General features: G+C 34.9%; 2 protein-coding genes across 2 annotated transcripts in view; both read right to left on the bottom strand.

Annotated features, from left to right (window-relative positions):
* LOC141402279 (uncharacterized) overlaps positions 1 to 5,329 on the bottom strand; it is a 36,258-nt gene extending 30,929 nt beyond the window's left edge. Inside the window, exon 1 of the mRNA XM_073983198.1 lies at positions 4,932 to 5,329. The gene's annotated coding sequence lies outside the window, so the exon portion shown is untranslated. The remainder of the gene's footprint in view (positions 1 to 4,931) is intronic.
* Positions 5,330 to 7,908: 2,579 nt separating this feature from the next.
* LOC141402284 (uncharacterized) lies at positions 7,909 to 9,296 on the bottom strand. The gene has a single exon (XM_073983208.1). It carries the CDS (start codon positions 9,131 to 9,133, stop codon positions 8,282 to 8,284), a length of 852 nt encoding a protein of 283 aa, XP_073839309.1. The 5' UTR covers positions 9,134 to 9,296; the 3' UTR covers positions 7,909 to 8,281.
* Positions 9,297 to 20,573: the final 11,277 nt, after the last annotated feature.

Genomic DNA, 20,573 nt, shown 5'->3' on the forward strand with positions numbered 1-20,573 from the left:
TAACTCATTTTTAACACGGTTGAGTGGACCAATCGAACTAAAACTTTGCACACTTTTCAGATTTGGATGACAATACACGAATATGAAATCAAAACCAATATTGGTCCATTTTTACACTGTTTTACAGTGTTTTATCTAATTTGCTTTTCAAATCTGGTAACTAATTTTTCACACAGTTGCAGTTGACCAATCGAACTTAAAATTTGCACACATTTCAGATTTGGATGACAATACATGAATATGAAATCAAAACCAATAGTGGTCAATTCTTACAGTGTTTTTACGGTGTCTAAATTAACCCCCTTTTCAAATCTGGTAACTGATTTTTAAAACGGTTGCAGTTGACCAATCGAAGTAAAACTTTGCGCACTTTTCAGATTTAGATGACAATACGTGAATATGAAACCAAAATCAATATGGGTCAATTTTTTCCTATAGCCCCCATATAGCGGTACCACCCGGTTTCCGGTATTTTGCTTTTCAAATCTGGTAACTCATTTTTAACACAGTTGCAGTTGACCAATCGAACTAAAACTTTGCAAACTTTTCAGATATGGATGACAATACATGAATATGAAATAAAAACCAATATTGGTCCATTTTTATAGTGTTTTAACGGTGTTTTATTTAAATTGCATTTCAAATCTGTTAACTCAATTTTGACACAGTTGCAGTTGACCAATCGGACTAAAACTTGGCAGACTTTTCAGATTTGGATGACAATACATGAATATGAATATAAAACAAAGATTGGCCCACATTACAGTGTTTTAACGGAGTTTTTTTTAACATGCATTTCAAATCTGGTAACTCAATTTTGACACAGTTGCAGTTGACCAATCGGACTAAAACTTTGCACACATTTCAGATTTGGATGACATTACATGAATATGAAATTAAAACAAAGATTGGTCCATTTTACAGTGTTTTTACGGTGTTTTCTTTAAATTGCATAATTTAATTTATAATTTTGTTCTCAGTGGTCAAAAATGTATTTACTAAAAAGTTAAAAATAAAATATAATTAAAAAAATTAAGTTTCAGTGTTTTATTTAGAAATGCACTTAAAACTAGGAAATAATTTGTCGCTTAGCCTCAATAAATATATTCTTTCTCATGATGGAATCTCTTAAATAAAACGCTTGCATTTAAATTATAAATGGTGGCAAAATTAAACGGCAAGCGTTTTATTTGAGAGATTCCATCATGAGAAAGAATATATTTATTAAGGCTAAGCGACAAATTATTTCCTAGTTTTAAGTGCATTTCTAAATAAAACACTGAAACTTATTTTTTAATTATATTTTATTTTAAATTGTTGTTTTCTCAAAAAATTATTTCCTTTTGCACGAATGAATGGCCTTTTGCCTATTAATTACTAAAATAACTTTTATTCCATAAATTGTAAAAAAGTCTCTGACAAACCACTTTTAATTTTTATGATATATGAAATGAAGTTATATATTAGTGAGAAACAAATGGTTATGTCATACCATGTTTTAAGTTAAATATCTGCTTAAATGTTGATGCCATTTGTATGTGTAAATTTTTCAAAATATGAGAATGTGTGTGTGCATTTTATGGATTGAGGAAAATCAAAATAGTTTTGATTTTTACAATGTAACCCAGTCAATCCGATGAATATGGTTTATTTTCCAAATTGCCAAATCGCAATTTTGAAAAACAGAGTATTGTGTTTGTGAAGAAATAACAAGTAAGAATGGCTTTAAGTTCGGCTGGGCCGAACTTGTTATACGCTCCACCACGAGTTATATTGACGTAAAATGGAACAATTAGTTTCCTTTCGTTTATGCAGAAGACTGATTACCAAATTTCAGCAAATTTAGTCGATCGATACCGACAAATTCATGAGGAAAGTTTTTAGACTCAATGAAGACTAATTACAAATTTCCGATAGTTCGGTAAGATAATGTGGCAAAAACCTAAAAAATACCAAAAATTAAGAGGAAGGCTTCTATGGGGGGTAAAGAAAGACGTGGACATATACTAATAATTCTTTTCAGAAATACTTTATAACCCTCTGGAAGACTAAATAACAAAATCCAGTCATTTCGGTGGGATATTGACGTTACAACCTTTAGAATTACGAAAATCGGGAGGTACGGTTCAATGGGGGCTATATGAAGGCGTGGACCTATACCGACAAAATTAGAGGGGAACGTTGAATACCCCCAACGAACACTAAATACCAAATTTCAGCAACTTCGATGAATTATTGTGACCATAACATAAAAAACACCGAAATTCGGGAGGTACCGTTCTATGGGGGCTATATAAAGGCGTGGACCTTTACCCACAAATTTCATATGGGAAGTTTTATACCTCAAATGATGATTAATCACCAAATTACAGCCATTTCGGCATAATATTGAGGTCACACCCTTTAAAATACCGAAAATCGGGAGGTGCCGTTCTAAGGGGGCTTGGGCCTATACCGACAAAATTCTGGGGGAAAGTTTATTTATGGCGTTCTATGGGGGCTATATGAAGGCGTGAACCTATGCCTGAGTGCCAAACTTTAGCCATTTCGGAGGAATATTGAGGCCACAACCTTAAAAATACCGAAAATCGGGAAGTGCCGTTCTATGGGGGCTTGGGCCTATACCGACAAAATTCTGGGGGGAAGTTTTATACTTCCAGCGAAGACTAAATACCAAATTTTAGCCATTTCGGAGGAATATTGACGCCACAACCTTCAAAATACCGAAAATCGGGAGGTACCGTTCTATGGGGGCTATATCAAAACGTGGACCGATATAGCCAATTTGCAATACCAATCATCCTAGGAGTAATAGAAACATCTATACCAAATTTCAAAGCTCTATCTTAAAAGTTGAGAGCTGTATCTTGATTTCAACAGACGGACGGACAGACATGGTTATATCGACTTAGAATTTTACACTGATCAAAATTGAAGTGAATCATCAACGGGAAATCGGCATCTGGAATCAAATGATTATATATAAATATGTACGTCCATATTTCAAATATATGCATGTATGTGAAAATTGTATTAAGGGGTTATCCAAAGTTCTGCATATTTTTTTCAAAGAAACTACCAATATTTTTAATTCGTTCTTTCTTTCCCTTTGAAAGAGCACATCTTCTACTACATTTGGAAGTTTGGTTGTTAAAAAATATTGCATAGTCTTGTGGTAAATGCCTACCTGCGAAACCCTTTTTCTGTAAAGGCGTTTTGCGGTGCCAACGATAGCTCGAAAACGGATGGGCCGATCTTGGTATATTTTTGTGGGCTTTTTAAGATCCTAATAATCTTGTCTTTAAGCTAAACAGAATTATAAAAAACGATTTAAAAAAATTCTGAGCTGTTAAAGTCAAAACCTCGATTTTAACGAAAAAAAGAATTGACCGTTTTTTGACAAGCTTTTAGTGTCTATAATAAGCTCACTAAACCATATGAAGATCGGTCAATTCGTTTTCGAACTATCGTTGGCACCGACTTCAAAAATGCCATTTCGAGAAACTCGCGTTTAAAGTTTTCATGCTACATACAAATCACAATAAATTGTTCCCTTTCAATGCTCATATCTCAGGCAATTTTGCTCCGATCGAGTTGAATTTTATTGCGGCATACTCTACACTACCTGTAATTCAAAATAATCGAATAACATTTTTTCGATTTTTTGAGAGTGACAAGTAGAAGTAATCCCTTAATGTTATTACCAATATTAAATGCGATTTCTTCATTGTGCAATAAAATATTTTAGATTCAATTATAAAACTTCCAATTATAAAATGTATTATGCATTTAATTTACTAAAAAACACCATTTCTTTAAGAAAACACAATACACTGATTTATTCACACACTTTACCGTCTTTACTCAACGATTGTATTTAGAAAACTGAATAAAAAAGAACAAAAATAATTGATTCCATTTTTTCTTTTCCTCTTCGTTTGCTACGTTGGTTAACTGTGAGATACAGAGAAAATTACTGCTTGTGGAGAATACAATCGCAACAATAACTAAGCACAAAACACATGCGTTTGGCCGCATACACACCACCAAAGCAAAAACAAACTTTTATACCCTCCCGTCTTCGCTACAGTCGTTATTATAAAACAGCATTCCGTAGTAGCGAGAGCCCTCTTTGACCAAATTCCTCTCTCCACCCATAAAAAATATGTTCTAACATAAAAAATATGTTAGTACCCAAACAAATAAAATTGAAATATGTTACAAAATGTTGCAAACATATATTCGTTTGGATCCAAACATATATTTATTTGCAAACGAGTCCCAAACATAAATTTGTTTGGATCTAAACATATTTCTAACATATATTTTTCTGCGTGTAGAAAAAATAGAAATTGCTAACTCAAAAACACATTTTTTTGAGTTATGTCACTCTTTGAACGATATGATATAGAACTACAGCCGGGATTTAAGATTTTCATCCTTTTAGCTTAAAATTTGTTCAAAGTCCCAAAATCATTTCGATTATTATATCCGGCCACCTTTATTTTCAATGACAAAAATATATGGTTAGATGAGCATATAATATAAGCTTATCACAAATATTTTGTGATCTTAAAAATGGACTGACAGTTTTGTGTATGATATTTAAAGTAATACACAATTTTATTTTTAATAAATATTTCGAAATTGATATCTTTAATATAACGATTTGTTGGTTGCGTTATCACAGTTTACGCAGCACACACTGACATACATATATTTGTAGGTTAACTTTTTATCAGCATAAAATCGATAAGATTGGCATTTAGCAAATGCATTTCAAATGTATTTTATCCAAAACATACCCATTAATATGCGTAAAATATGGGTTGGCCTCACCATTTCTTTTGGTTAAAATAAAAATTGTATGAGAAATATATGTAGACAGATATTAAAAAAGCTTGCAAGTTTTCCTTAGTTAATTTACTTACAGAATTTGACTTCCCTGTTCTTCCGTTTTCTTCGCACCTCCAACTGACAGCAACTAGTGTTGAGGTGACTGGCTGTGCGCATTTGAATTTATTACCTCCCTCTTTCAGCCCTAGTTGGAAATTGTCTTCAAAGGTGTCCCAAATCGATTGAAGACGTCTGGACGACAGTCCTTTGAAATCATTGACGTCACTTTCACACAAATGTCGCAAAACTCGTGCACGACAAGTTGAGTGACAAGGTAAGCGAAGTTGTCTTCAACGACGATACAATGGACATTGGATTATTCTTTGTCGTTGATGAATACATGGACAACTTTGTCTTGAACTTAATCATTGATGACGGTATTATTCAAATTGTAGACCACCTTATCTTCGGTGGCCTCTAAATGGATTCCAACCTGAAATAGAAGAAAACAAGTAAAAAAGTATCAGTCGGCTTTGTCGACAGATATATACCCTCAGCCAGTTTGGATTGAAATACTTTTTTTCCCAAAAAAACATGTATTTCGGGGGTTTTCAAAATTTTGGGCGTATAAACCGATAAAAGTATGGATAGGATTAAAGCTCAAATAATTGCGGAGATATCGATAGATAGGGCTTCTTATCACACTAGCCTACGAAAAAATAATATAGCTGTAAACAAGCCCACTAGGAAAACCTTCGGTAAAAATGTCCAAAGGATCCTCGAACCACACAAAAATGTTGAACGCAAGGATTGGACAAATAGGGCCCAAATTTGAACATAAACTAAGTTTCGACAATATTTAGAGACTCAAAGGTGGGACCAAATCGGTTGCTACGTCTATGAGAAATCTCGCGTACCATTTTAGCGAATATTTTCGAACTTTTGTGGGGGAGGTACCGGTAGGAGTGGACCTATAAGCACCACCTTCGAATTTCATCTAATATTCGAAGAAATATTACAATATGCAAAGTGTGGACGAACGCAGTATTCGGTTCGAGCTCACCAGCCACTACATATCGTGCCATGGTGGTTTTTTTTTCAACTTTCGGGCTGTTTTCTCAAGAAGTATGGACTTGCCCCTGCTTCAACAATAATCAAAGTGGTTCCAGAGCAGTAGTGGGATTCTCTAACTCTTTTTTTTTTTTGAGTTACCGACAAAAATCGGTAAAATTAAAACGCAAAATTATGAATGAAAAGTTCAAATAAAAGTTGACAATACTCTTGCTATCGGTAGAACTTTACGACTACTTTTTATTCGTCGCTAACTTACCGATAAACATCGGTAATTACCGAAATTATAAGCATTTTAATTTTACCGACAATTGTCGGTAACTCAAAAAATGAGTTAGAGAATCGCACTACTGGTCTTAAAGTGAATTTATCCAAAATTTTGTGTGGGAGGTACCCGAAGGAGTGGACAAATATAGTCCATATTCGAACATGATCTATATCTGGTAGATATATTAGGATGTGTAAAGTATGGACCAAATCGATCACTCCCATCAAGAATTATCGTGCGCACAATTTTTCCGAACATATTTGAACATTTGTGGGGGAGGTACCTGAAGGAGTGGACCGTTATGGCTTATATTCGAACATAAACTATGTTTGCATAAAATATTACGAAGGCCACATTTTGGACCGAATCGGCAGATCCGTTCGAGAGTTATCTTGCGCTCCAACCACTACACACGGTGTAATAGGGGTTTTTAGTACCTTTTAGGCTATTTTCTAAGGAAGTGTGGACTTGCCCCTGATGAAACTTATACCGTCGTATGAGGGGCAGTGAATATAAGTTCCTACAACAAAAATCAAATCGATTCGAGAGCAGGTCCTAAACTGAACTTTTCCGAAATTTTGTGTGGGAGGTACTTGAAGGAGTGGACCGATTGAGTCCATATCGGAACTTCATCTAAGTCTGGTAAAAATTTCACGATGTGCAAAGTATGGACCAAATCGATTACATCCTTCAAGAGTTATCGTGCGCACAAATTTTCCGAACATTTCCGAACTTTTGTGGGGGAGATACCGGAAGGAGTGGACCGATATAACCCATCTTCGAACTTAAAGTAGACAGACGGACGGACGTGACTAAATCAACTCCAAATTGTCTGAAACACATTTCGTCCAAACATACTTGGGGTCTAAAACCATTATTTCGATGAGGCACATTTTGCCCGTATGAAAGTGTATATACTACCCTAGTTAGCATAAATGCTGAGGGTATAAAGATTAGTAATTTTTGCATAACATTTACTTACACTTTTTGCTTTGTACTTCTGCAGAATATTTCCTCCTCTCCCACTTTTAGTTAACCTTTAACCCTTACACATTTGATATATTTTGCTTTTCAAAATAGTCAGACTTAATCCCAAAGTCGTTGTTTTAATATTTTATTAAAACAAGTTTAATTTATTAGTGGGAAAAATTGGTGATGTTTACCAAGGGGTAAGGCAGGGAAGACTATAGTTTCAGATCTCGCCACAGATCTTCATCAGTTCCCTTGTTTTTCAAAAAGAAACTTTTTATACCCAAGTGTCAATAGCTCGCTCAAATAGATAACTGTCCAAAGAAACACTCTGAACGAGAATTTCTTTGGCACTACCTTAACTCGAGCAACTTCAGTTGCAAACAAAACAAATTTTTCCCAATGCTATGAGTTCGTTGAGTCTCAACGAGCAGTGGGAAAGATTTGGGTTTGGGAACTCCTCTTTTTTACCATTTGCCTTTTGGAAAAAGGGTATACATATTGCATAATAGCATTATATTATATATTTATATATAAAGTTTGTTCAAAAATTAAAATTAAAATGTTTCCAACGGAATTTAGAAATATTATTCCTCAACTTCAACTTACATTAATTTAGTTAGCAACAATATTCTCAACACACAACCTCTCAACTCATGTGGAAAATCTCAAAATATCGTAAAACTAAAAACAATTGTTTTCTATCTTTTTACATCTCCCTGATCTGTAGACAATTTGAATTCGAAATCAGTCAAACTCTTAAATTTCAATTTCAATGAGACAATTTACATTTATTTGCTTAAAAAATCTTTGCAAAATCAAATTATTCACTTATATGCTAATAACAAAAATACATACATTTGTATGCAGACGACGCTCATAGTGATGTTTGTTCGTTTGTATTGACGGAAACAATAATGAAGTGAAAATACAAATCAAGTCTAAATATTCGTTAATACGTAGTAATACTGAGAATTTCGAATCACATGATTTTAAGAAAATCACAATTGGCAAACATCAAAATACACCAGTTTTACTCAAGATGGGACCTGACCGAATGGAGGAAGTGAGACGAATTTGGGAAATAATAAATATGATTTTATTTTATTTATGTTAACATTTAATATTATGGACGGTTTAAACTCGTGCTGAAAGGATAACGGGTTCGGCTTCTATTTCTGCAACTTTGTCCTTTAGTTCCTGTTCCTCTTCTTTGAGCTGTTCTATGTTTTTAGCGGTGGTCGATTCTGTTTCTTTGGGTGTTGAACTTGTTGTTGGCACTGTTGCGGTATCTGTCTCAGCAGTGGATGTGGTTGTGGCATCGGGTGTAGCAGTTGAATTGGGCACTGACTTGATTTCCGTTTTAGAAATACTAATTTTGGTGATTTCCGGTTTGTTTTCACCGCTTGCTTTGTGGTTGTGTCTAATTTCGAATGTGGGTAATAAAGGGATGTTAGTTCCGTGTTGAGGTTGTATTTCAATACGATCGATTATGATATGAGTGGGCACTCCAGCTGACGCTGGTATCCTTTCAGTGGTTTGCAAAATTACTTTACGTTCTTCACCTTCCACTGGAATTGGAGTTGCTGTGATTGAGTCGACAATGGGTGTGGCTGTGGTTGTCACATCTAAATCACGTTTTTTCAAGCCATGATCGCCTTTAACTTCCTCTGCATTTGGTTTAATCTCTGTGATTTCAGCAGACTGATCGACGGCCACATCACTGACACTTAGAGCTGAGGCGAATAGACTGTCTTCGAAATTACTAATTAGTGATTGCAATGAGATTTGTTTCAAGTGCCTATCAGAATTTTCTTCATAAATTCGTCTCTTTACAATGTCACCTTCTTTCGGTGGATTTCCCGGATTGGTGTTATCCGAGATGCCGGAAAATAAACCATTAAATTGTAGAGATTGTTCTTCTATGGGCGCCGCACATACCCTGGCCACCATCAAACACACCACTGCCAATAATCTGAAGCTCTTCATTTAGATTACCGATTTGTTGTCGAATTTGTTCACAGAGAAGTTTTTTCGAATGTTTCGCTTCAGCGGTGACTTTTATAATGACAAATGATGCTGCTATTGCGGAGCTTTTAAAGTCGTTGCGTTATTTGAGACTAATGTTTGGGTGGTGGGCATGTTAGCCTTTGTACTAAATGTTTTCGTCAGCTGTTGTTAAGGTTTGTGGGATGGTCGTTATTGTCCCAAAAGGTGCGAAATGTTTGTGTTAATAGAAAATTAATTTGTGTTTTAAGGAAAGAGACAAAAATTGAACATTTCAATAGCGACAGTTACCTCTTGTGCCCAACTTTGTATATACAGTGCTGCTCAAAACATTTGCAACTCACATTTAACATACATATTCTGTGTTTTGAAATATATTTAGTTTTATAATTTGATACTTTACTGATCCTCTTTTCAAGATTTAATTATTGCTATCTGATTTTGATTTAGTTATATAGGGCCCAAAATCGACCAAATATGCATATTGGAGCTATATCAAAAATCCAATCAGATTTTCACAAATTGTTGTAGGTTTCGGTTTTTAGCCACAACAATGAACTGGTAAAGTTTTTCACCGATTGGACCATAATAGCCGCCTTTAGATAAACAAAAATCGCTTTGGCGGCACGGGTTAACCTTAACCGATCGCCATAACTAGGTTTTTGGATCAAATGGAAAACAATTAGGTTGTACGGGTTCCAAAAAAAAAAAAAGAATTTTGTTTGGTCGCCCCAATGTACATACTTGACCACCAATTCGAAAGATAATTGAATTTGTGAATTCGAGCTTTGTTTCGTATATTTTTTGTAAAATAACTAATAATTACAAATTATTTTTAAAATTTAAAAAGTGTTCAATAAACAATCAACCTACAAAAATATTTGCATTTCAAATACATAAATTACATCAGAAGTATATAGAATATGAAATAGCCATTCCAGTTGCAAATGTTTTGAGCAGCACTGTACATATATATATGTACATGTATGTATATATCTTTAGTACCTACTTTAACGATGGGGACTCGATATAGCGAATTAAAAGTTCTTCAAATTCGTTCAAAGTATATACTACCACACTACTATTGTTGTAGAACATTTCTGTTTGATAGAAAAAAAGGAGTTTGAGATTGATTCGATTAAAAATAAATACAGTCGAACCTTTTTGTAACGAACTTCCCTACAACGAATCAAAATTGAAAACACAACTTTTTCACACACATTTTCACCTATTTTAACCTCTCTATAGCGAACTTCCCTTTGGCGAATACTTCTCTATAACGAAGTTTTTTAATGCACAAGTGGAAATTATCACACAAAATAATCGCTCTATAACGAATTTTTGATAAACGCTATTCATTTTATTTATTATTGTTTTATCATTTATTGATTCAAAAAACGTTAAATTTCCAATGACTACTATGCATATTTTCATTTCATTGCTTAAAAATGTCTGGTTTGCCATTTTACCCCGGTTTCTCTATAACGAATATTCTATATAACGCAGTAATTTGTCGGTCCCCAATTGCTACGTTATAGAGAAGTTCGACGTAATTACAAATGTTTGAGCGACGTGCTAAACAAATATAGTCGAACTTTATAGAGAAACCAAGGCAAAATGTTTAATTTGGTCAAAGACATAAATACAACAAGATAAGACATTTTGTTTGCTATCATTCTTCAGTGAATGGTTTTTGAATTTAACATAATGTTATATCACGATATGGTGATATAACATTTTTTTCTTTTATACATTTTTACGTATTTAACCGAATTTACCGATCCAATTGACATAGAATTATTCTTGAATAGATCCTTGAATTCATAAATTTCGTTTCTGATACCATTACATGAAATGTTCCTCCTTGGTTGCGATTTTGAATTAACTGCAACCTGTTAAGGGTAATGTTTCTATACAAAGTTTCGTAAACATTTTTTTGTTGCATGCATTTTGTCTAGTCTTAGTTGTATTTATGTCTTTGATTTGGTCTTCAATCGTAACCTCTTCAATACGTTTTGATACCCTATTTTTGTATTTCAATATCAGTATCTTCTATAGCTGTACTAAGAAAACCAGTATTTAAAACAATGGTTAGTGGTTTCCCTTTAAATGTCTAATTTCAGAGCAACTAGACACTTATTATACCCTCAGCATTTATGCTAACGAGGGTATATACACTTTCATACGGCAAAAAGTGCCTCAACGAAATAATGGTTTTAGACCCCAAGTATGTTGAGACGAAATGCGTTTCAGACAATTTGGAGTCGATTGAGCAATGTCTGTCTGTCTGTCTGTCTGGATGGCTGGTGCGCACGATAACTCTAGAACGGATGAACCGATTTGGTCCAAAATTTGGCTTTCGCAATATTTTGTCCAAACTTAGTTTAAGTTCGAAGATGGGTTATATCGGTCCACTCCTTCCAGTACCTCCCCCTCAAAAGTTCGAAAATATTCGGAAAATTTATGCGCACGATAACTCATGAAGGGAGTAACCGATTAGGTCCAAAGTTTGCACATCGTAAAATTTCTACCAAACTTAGATGAGGTTCCAATATTGACACAATCGGTCTACGCCTTCGGGTACCTCCCACACAAAATTTCGGAAAAGTTCAGTTTAGGACCTGCTCTCGAATAGTTTTGATTTTTGTTGTAGCATCTTGTATTCACGGCCCCCCATACGGCGGTACAAGTTTCATCAGGGGCGAAACACTACTTCCTGAGAAAATAGCCTGAAAGGTTCAAAAAACCCCTATGACACCGTGTGTAGTAGTTGAAGCGCAAGATAAATCTCGAACGGATCTGCCGATTCGATCTAAAATTTGGCCTTCACAATATTTTGTCCAACCTTAGTTTAAGTTCGAAGATAAGCCATATCGGTTCACTCCTTCAGGTACCTCCCCAAAAAGAGTTAAAAAATGTTCGGAAATATTGTGCGCACGATAACTCTTGAAGGACCGACCGATTTGGTCCATACTTTACGCATCCTAATATATGTATCTACCAGATATAGATTAGGTTTGAATATGGACTATATTTGCCTATTCCTTCGGGACCTCCCACACAAAATTTCGGATAATTTCACTTAAAAACCTGCTATTGACTAACTTTGATTTCTGTTGAAGCAACTTGAAATCGCTGTCTCAATTACAACGGTAAAAGTTTTTTCTGTGCCAAGTTCTTGGGAAAACAGCCCGTAAGTTGTAAAAAACCCCTATGGCGCCATATATAGTAGTTAGAGAGCACAGTGATAGACCGATTTGGTCCAAAATTTGGCCTTCGTCATATTTTGTCCATATTCGGTCCTCTCCTTATGGTACCTCCCCACAAAAGTTCAACATTTGTATCCAAGTGCAGTTTACGGTCTGTTCGGAGATCCTTTGGAAAGTTATACCGATGATGTACAGCCATATTATGTTTTCCGTGGACAAGTCCATGCTTCCTGGCATACTGGTCCAACATGTGTACGATAACCCACTGAAATGACTAGTGTCCAAAAAGTGAAATGAAAGTTCTTATTCACATAGGCTGAGGGTATATCTCTGTCGGCAAAGCCGACTGATACTTTTATATATGTTTTGAAACAATTTTCGTTCTGAAATCGCTGATAAATGAGTTTTGCTTCTATTCTTGACTGTCCACTTCAAAAAAAAAAAAAAAAAAAAAAATAGCGTTATGAATGTGTTTTGTTTCTCATTTATTGTGTAGACATCAGTGAGAAAAAGTTTGACAAAAATTCGTTATAGAGAGGTTATTTTGTGTGAGAATTCCAACTTGTGCAATAAAAACACTTCGTTATAGAGAAGTATTCGTTACAGAGAAGTTCGTATATTGAGGTAAAATAGGTGAAAAAGGGCTGGAAAAAGGCTGTGTTTTAAACTTTTCTTTGTTATAGAGAAAAATTCGTTATAGGGAAGTTCGCTATAGAAAACTTCGACTGTACAAATTAAATCAAAGAGATTCCCTTCCGTTATCGACAAAAATCGAAGAAATGAGGTAGAAATACCTACTTTTAAATTGTAAAGCATAAAGTCCTTAAAAACTTGTTATTAAAACTCAATACGAAGGGCCAGCAACATGGACCCGGGTCTGCTAGTATTTAATAATAATTTTTAAATTGAATTACTTTTATCTAATAAACTGTTTTCAGAACTCTTCTTTAAACAAACTATGCATTTTATATGTTTATACCCTCAGCATTTATGCTAACGAAGGTATGTATGTACACTTTCATACGGGCAAAATGTGCCTCATCGAAATAATGGTATTAGACCCCAAGTATGTTTGGACGAAATGTGTTTCAGACAGTTTGGAGTCGATTGAGCAATGTCTGTACGTCTGTCTGTCTGGCTGGCTGGTGCGCACGATATCTCTTGAACGGATAAACCGATTTGGTCCAAAATTTGGCTTTCGCAATATGTTGTCCAAATTTAGTTTAAGTTCGAAGATGGGTTAAATCGGTCCACTAATTCCGGTACCTCCCCCACAAAATTTGTGCGCACCATAACTCTAGGGAAATAACCGATTTGGTCCAAAGTTTGCACATCGTGAAATTTCTACAAACTTAGATGAGGTTCTAATATGGACTCAATCGGTCCACGCCTTCGGGTACCTCTTACACAAAATTTCGGAAAAGTTCAGTTTAGGACCTGCTCTCGAATCGTTTTGATTTTTGTTGTAGTATCTTGTATTCACGGACCCGCATACGGCGGTACAAGTTTCATCAGGGGCAAAACCCTACTTACTTAGAAAATAGCCTGAAAGGTTAAAAAAACCCTATGACACCGTGTGTAGTGGTTGGAGCGCAAGATAACTCTCGAACGGATCTGCCGATTCGATTCCAAATTTGACCTTCATAATATGTTGTCCAAACTTAGTTTAAGTTCGAAGATAAGCCATATCGGATCACTCCTTCAGGTAACTCCCCCACAAAAGTTCAAAAATATTCGGAAAAATTGTGCGCACGATAACTCTTGAAGGGACGGACCTATTTGGTACATACTTTACGCATTCTAATATATCTACGAGATATAGATCAGGTTTGAATATGGACTATATTTGCCCATTCCTTCGGGTACAAACCACACAAAATTTCGGATATGTTCACTTTAAGACCTGCTCTTGACTAACTCTGATTTCTCTTGAAGCAACTTGCAATCGCTGTCTCAATTACAACGGTAAAAGTTTTTCAGTGGCAAGTCCATACTTCTTGGAAAAACAGCCCGAAAGTTGTAAAAGACCCCTGTGGCACCATATGTAGTTGGAGAACACAATAACTCTCGAACAGATAGACCGATTTGGTCCAAAATTTGGCCTTCGTCATATTTTGTCCAAACTTAGTTTAAATTCTAAAATGGCCCATATCGGTCCTCTCCTTAGGTACCTCCCCAAAAAATAGATCCTTTGGAAATTTATACCGCTGATGTACAGCCATATTATGTTTTCCGTGGACAAGTCCATGCTTCTTGGCATACTGGTCCAACAGGTGTACGATAACCCACTGAAATGACTAGTGGGCGCGATATCTATCGAAAAGATATGACTCTCAAAATAAGATCCACTTCCGTAATGCACTATGTCGATCCATTCCCTCCTCCGCAAAACATTTGAAATTTAATCCTAATTCACATTTTTTCGGCAAGTTCAAATGTCCAAAAAGTGCCACAAAATTTTGAGAAGACCCTATATACATTCGATCTGTCCGTAGATGAAATTCCAATTCAAATAGGTTGAGGGTATATCTCTGTCGGCAAAGCATAATGACCCTATGTTTTTGCTAGTGAAAAGGAAAGCCGAAGATTCGAACCCACACAACCACCATTATGTGACATGCACAGGGTTTAAAATGCTAACGCCATATTAGCAAAAGCACCTAATATTTGCAGCTTTGCCTGCTAAAATTTCTTCGAAATATGTTTAGCAACAATGAACAACTGGCAACATGTAGCAACAAATTTCACAAAAAATATTGCTAGCGATGCTGATGCTATTTGATATTGTTGCTAGAATAAAAAAACATCGAACACGCATACTCATATTTTTCAGCACACATGATCAACACATATCAGAAAAGAGAATAACCCAGCTAACAGCTAATTCGGTGGAAAATTTAGATTTTTTAAAGAAAATTGGTCCGAATTCGGAAAGAAATTCTGGAAAAAATCGAAGAAAAGTTTAGATTTTCTGAAAAAATCGAAAGAAATTCTTGGGCGCTGACGCCTTTGATACTGACACACAACACAGAACAAATATCCACACTCAGGGACATTTTTCTTTTAATGCGCTATTTATGGATGATTCTAATTTCAAACGTCCTAATGATTTTCCCTGTTGTTATCATTTTGTAATCAACACTAGCCTGAATTATTATATGTTGCATTTATATTAAAACAATTAAAAAACAGTATATTCGAATTTTATAAAAAATCACTTTGTTTTTCGACAACAATCGAACAAAAAATCCCTTAGAAAATCGATTAGAAATCGGAAGGAATTCGGAACGAGATTCTTATGGTTCTTCAGAAAATGTGCAGAAATTCTTAAAAAAAGTTTTAGAAAATCGGTACAATTTCTAGAAAAATATTAGAGAAATCGACAAATATCTAAAAAATATTCAGAAAATTTCGGAAAAAATCGGAAATCAGAGCCCTCGGAAAAAATTGTTAGTTGGGAAGCAACAAAGTTTCAACGGCTTAGCCATGTTTTCAGCCAACAATTGTTTTTGAGATCAGGGTTACCAGTGTAATGCATTAAAAATCACGATATAATTAATTCCACTTTTTCTTTCAAAGGACATGTAAATTTTTGTGAAGACGTTCAAAATATATTTTTTTATTTTTAAACAATAATAATTAGTATTCTTTAGGTTCTACCATATGATGGGGGCATTTTGACATTAAATGACACCTTTTTTATTACTGCGTTGGCAACCCTAAGCACTAAAAACACCCTCGGTGGCTAATTCGCAGCGACAAATGGTCAGCCGACTGCTAAATATGTAGCGTGGTTGTCGATTATGCCTAACGAAAAAAAGATTAGGCGTAAAAACTGAAATAAGCAAAAATGTACAATAGTAAATATGCGTTCGGTTGCATATTTAGCTGTGTGTGTGAATATTGTGTAACAGTTGAAGTCTTCAGCTAATGCTAATGTTTTTATACCCTCCACCATAGTATGGAGGGTATATTAAGTTTGTCATTCCGTTTGTAACACATCGAACTAATCATTTGCGACCCTATAAAGTATATATATTCTTGATCAGGATAAAATTCTAAGACGATCTAGCCATGTCCGTCTGTCTGTCCGTCTGTTGTAATCACTCTAGCGTCCGCAATAATTGAGATAGAGTGCTGAAATTTTGCAACCGTGGGTCTTTTTTCCATAGGCAGGTCAAGTTCGAAGATGGGCTATATCGGTCCGCTCTTTGCTATAGCCCCCATATAACGGTACCTCCGGATTTGAGGTATTTTGACGTTCTTCGCCACATTTGCAGACCGAATTAGCTATAATTTGGCACTTAGGGTTCCTAGTGATCAACAAACTTATATCCCAAAGGATATGGGCATAGGCCCATGTTTTGGTATAGCCCCCATATATCGGTACCTTCCGATTTTCGGTATTTTGAGAATTTTAGCTACAATTTTTAACCGAACTAGCTGTAATTTGCCATTTGAGGTTCTCAGTGATCGCATAATATCTCCACCAAACATCGTCAACATAGATCTATGTTTTGGTATAGTCCCCATATAACGGTACCTCCCGATTTTCGGTATTTTGAAAATTTTAACCACAATTTGTGACCGAACTATCTGCAATTTGACATTTGAGGTTCTCAGTGGTCATGAAACATCTCCACCAAACATCGTCAACATAGGTCCATGTTTTGGTATGGCTCCCTTATAACCGTACCTCCCGATTTTCGGTATTTTGAGCATTTTAGTTACAATTTTTAACCTAATTAGCTGTAATTTGACATTTGAGGTTCTCAGTGGTCATGAAACATTTCCACGAAACATCGTCAACATAGGTCCATGTTTTGGTATAGCCCCCATATATCGGTACCTCCCGATTTTCGGTATTTTGAGAACTTTAGCCACAATTTTTAACCGAACTAGCTGTAATTTGCAATTTAAAGTTCTCAGTGGTCATAAAACATCTCAAAAGGAACATCGTCCACATAGGTCCATGTTTGGTATAGCCCCCATATAACGGTATCTCCCGATTTTCGGTATTTTGTGAATTTTAGCTGCAATTTTTAACCGCACTAGCTGTAATGATCGGTATTTTGAGAATTTTAGCTACAATTTTGTCTATTCAAAAATAATCGTCAATATAGAGCCATGTTTTGGTATATCCCCCATATAACAGTACCTCCCGATTTTCGGGAATTTTCAGTGGTCACGAAATTTCTTCACTAAAATTCGTCAACATTGGTCCATTTTTGAGGGTCTACATTGTTTTGATGAAACTAACCTCAATTTGACTATTGAAGTTCCCTGCAGCTATAAAACTTTTCCGCCAAAAAATTTAAAGATAGGTTGACTCTTTGATTTAGCCCCGTTGGTGGTACCTTTCACCTAGCTGAACACATTTTTTTAGATTAGATTAGATAACACTGTGCAACAATATGGAGGTGAAAGTCTGGTGCACGGAAAATTCCTCTTGGGGAAAAAAGACCTTGGTGAGTATATTATGAACCCCGAAGGACAGATCCGCGGTGAGTCGAACTTCCGCGTTATGGCGTGATGGAATTTTTGTTAATTCCATCAAGAATTAGCGTTATATCTTTGTTCACCTTTTCTTAAGTGCTCTACAAAAACAACAAACAAAGATATAATGCTAATTCATGATGGCTTACATGGTCTCTTGCAAAAACTTCATCACGCCATAACGCGGAAGTTCGACTCACGGCGCATCTGTCCTTAGGGGTTTTTCTGTCACCAAGGGCTTTCATCTCCAAAGGAATTATCTCTGCCCCAACATTTGTGTTCACAGTGCAATTTAAGCAATAGTGGGAGGCAGTAGGATTCTATCCATTGTCGAAAAGTTGTTCCACCTTAAATTGTGAAAGGGCCCTAATTATTCCATTTTATTTAAGACTATTTTATGGTGGAGGGTATAAAAAGTTCGGCCCGGCCCAACTTAACGACTTTTTACTTTTTAGATGCTGGCTTTTAAACCCTGGACATGCATGTTTCGCCGCTCATCAGTCATATCGGATGTGGAGTGCCTTCTCTGTCATCGAATATTTCTTCTTTCAAATGCAATTTTTGTTTTTACAACAACATTGGATATTTGCCATTCAAATTGTATGGCTTTCATGACAAACGCTTTGCTAAAAGATTCACAGTACTTTTCAGGAAGGTTTCACTGTACCGCTTATCAACATAAGTTGTATTATAGTGATGAGATGATGAAAACAACATATCAGCTAATATTACATACGTATAACATATGTATAACAAATTCAATGAAGTTTTAAACTCAAAGTCTTTTAAATATTATTTTTAGATAGTCAATCTAATTAGAAAAAATAAATTGAGTCATAAATTTGTTATTAGTAGTATAAACCAGAGAATATTGAACAAATTCGGATTGAATTAAACAAAAGACAAACAATGTAATTTTAGTTGGCACTGAAGCTTGGAATTTGCACATACATACGCACACAGTGTTGTTAAAGTATGTTAGCACAACAATGAATCTCCGTTAATTTTTAACGGTACTTCAACTGACTGTAATTTTCATTTTAAGAAACAAAGTTTTCCTCAGGTAAACGAAAAATGGCTAATCAGGGTCATGCGCCTTGATACCATAAGGCCATGTTTATATTATAGCCTTTTGCAGGAGATTTATCTGACGTATACGCAAAGGAATTGGCATTTGAAACCCAGTGGGTTTATCAAATCCGGTCGTATATAAACGAAAGTTAGGTCCATTCTGAGAGTGGTTGGTGAAATGTTAGTTCGTTTTTTTTAATAGATCTTCGAATTTGCAGTCAAATTTGTTCTTAGATTTTAAACTTTAAACGGGCATAGCTGTTTTTCACAAAGGATTTCTATCATTATTCTTTTTTATGACGTTTTAATGACGTGGGATCATGGGTGGCGTATATTTTTTCCAGAAATAAAAAGCATACGCCTCATGGTTTCCAACGATAAAAATACAAAATATGAATAAAACCAGTTTGGCTTAAATTGATGGTGCTTACCGACTACTTCACAGTTATACCAATATTTGAAATGATACAGAACCAATATTTAATAAGAAATGCTTGGTCTTAATTACACGGGCAGCAGTGTACATCATGAAGCTATAATTTTTTATAGCTGTGTACCGTTTCGAAAAAATATTCCTTGGTCAAAGGAATTAAACATAAATTGAACAATTAATTAAGGCTCAAACATACATATTTATGTACCGCTCTAACATTTTAAATTAATTATTGTCATACTTGTGTTTTATTACACCAATAATTAATAATTGACTTTTGTTTAATAAGAACTGCACGTTTTGACTGGATCGTGTTTGTTTCTAAACAACTAATTAGGAAGTTGTTTTCATAGATTTGTTTGCAACAACAAACAAATTGCGAAAATCAATATTTAATCCTCTCATCTACAGCCACGTTTACACGAATTTGTACATCCATGTGTATGAATATGTGTGAGTGTGTTGGCTATGTGCGAATTAAATATTCAAGTTTTGGGAATTTTCCATTGTTTTAAGAAAAGAAAACAAAAATATCAATATAGTTATAAAAAAAAACACTGTAAAAATAAAACAAAACAAAACAAAATAATCAAATCATTCATTAATTTCTATGGAAGGAAAATGGAACAGGTTTGTTTAAATGTTATTTTTTTCTAGTTTGTTCATAAATATCCATGAAATTTGCATGGAAAGAAGAAACGTTACGTTTTTGGTATACAATGCGTGCTGTTATTGATTGGTGTTTTTTGTATTTTTATTGCGAACATATGTATGTAGATATAACTTCTTATTTGTATTTACATGATAATTGTTGCTAATACGTCACAGTGTAAAAATATTAAATCTCGCTGGAAATAATGAAATTTGTTTTTGATATTGAGCGTTAATTATACCCATAGCCCAATTATTAAAACATCTTTACTTAACGTTTGATTACCACATGACATTAATTTGCAAAATACAATAAAGGTACGCTGAGCAGTTCACATTGATCACAAAGACTTTGCGTATAACGGTTTATAGGAATTACGATTTGTTCTGTCGTATCTGCATTGCTTGGATTGACTTACATGCATAAGATTTTGTAAGGAAAAAAATTATTGGGCTTTCAATGAAACTAAGTGCGGGTTTCGAAAAATTAGGAATTAGTGATTGTACTTGTGCTAATAACACTATAATATCTAATATAAACGTTCAATAATCGCAAGTACTC

Source organism: Musca autumnalis, unplaced genomic scaffold (assembly GCF_047663935.1).
Source record: "Musca autumnalis isolate F117 unplaced genomic scaffold, ASM4766393v1 scaffold_4, whole genome shotgun sequence".
In the NCBI taxonomy this organism is placed as follows: Eukaryota; Metazoa; Arthropoda; class Insecta; order Diptera; family Muscidae; genus Musca; species Musca autumnalis.

Coding starts and splice junctions, on each gene's coding strand:
- LOC141402284 (XM_073983208.1), bottom strand. CDS start 9,133: ATGAAGAGCTTCAGATTATTGGCAGTGGTGTGTTTGATGGTGGCCAGG.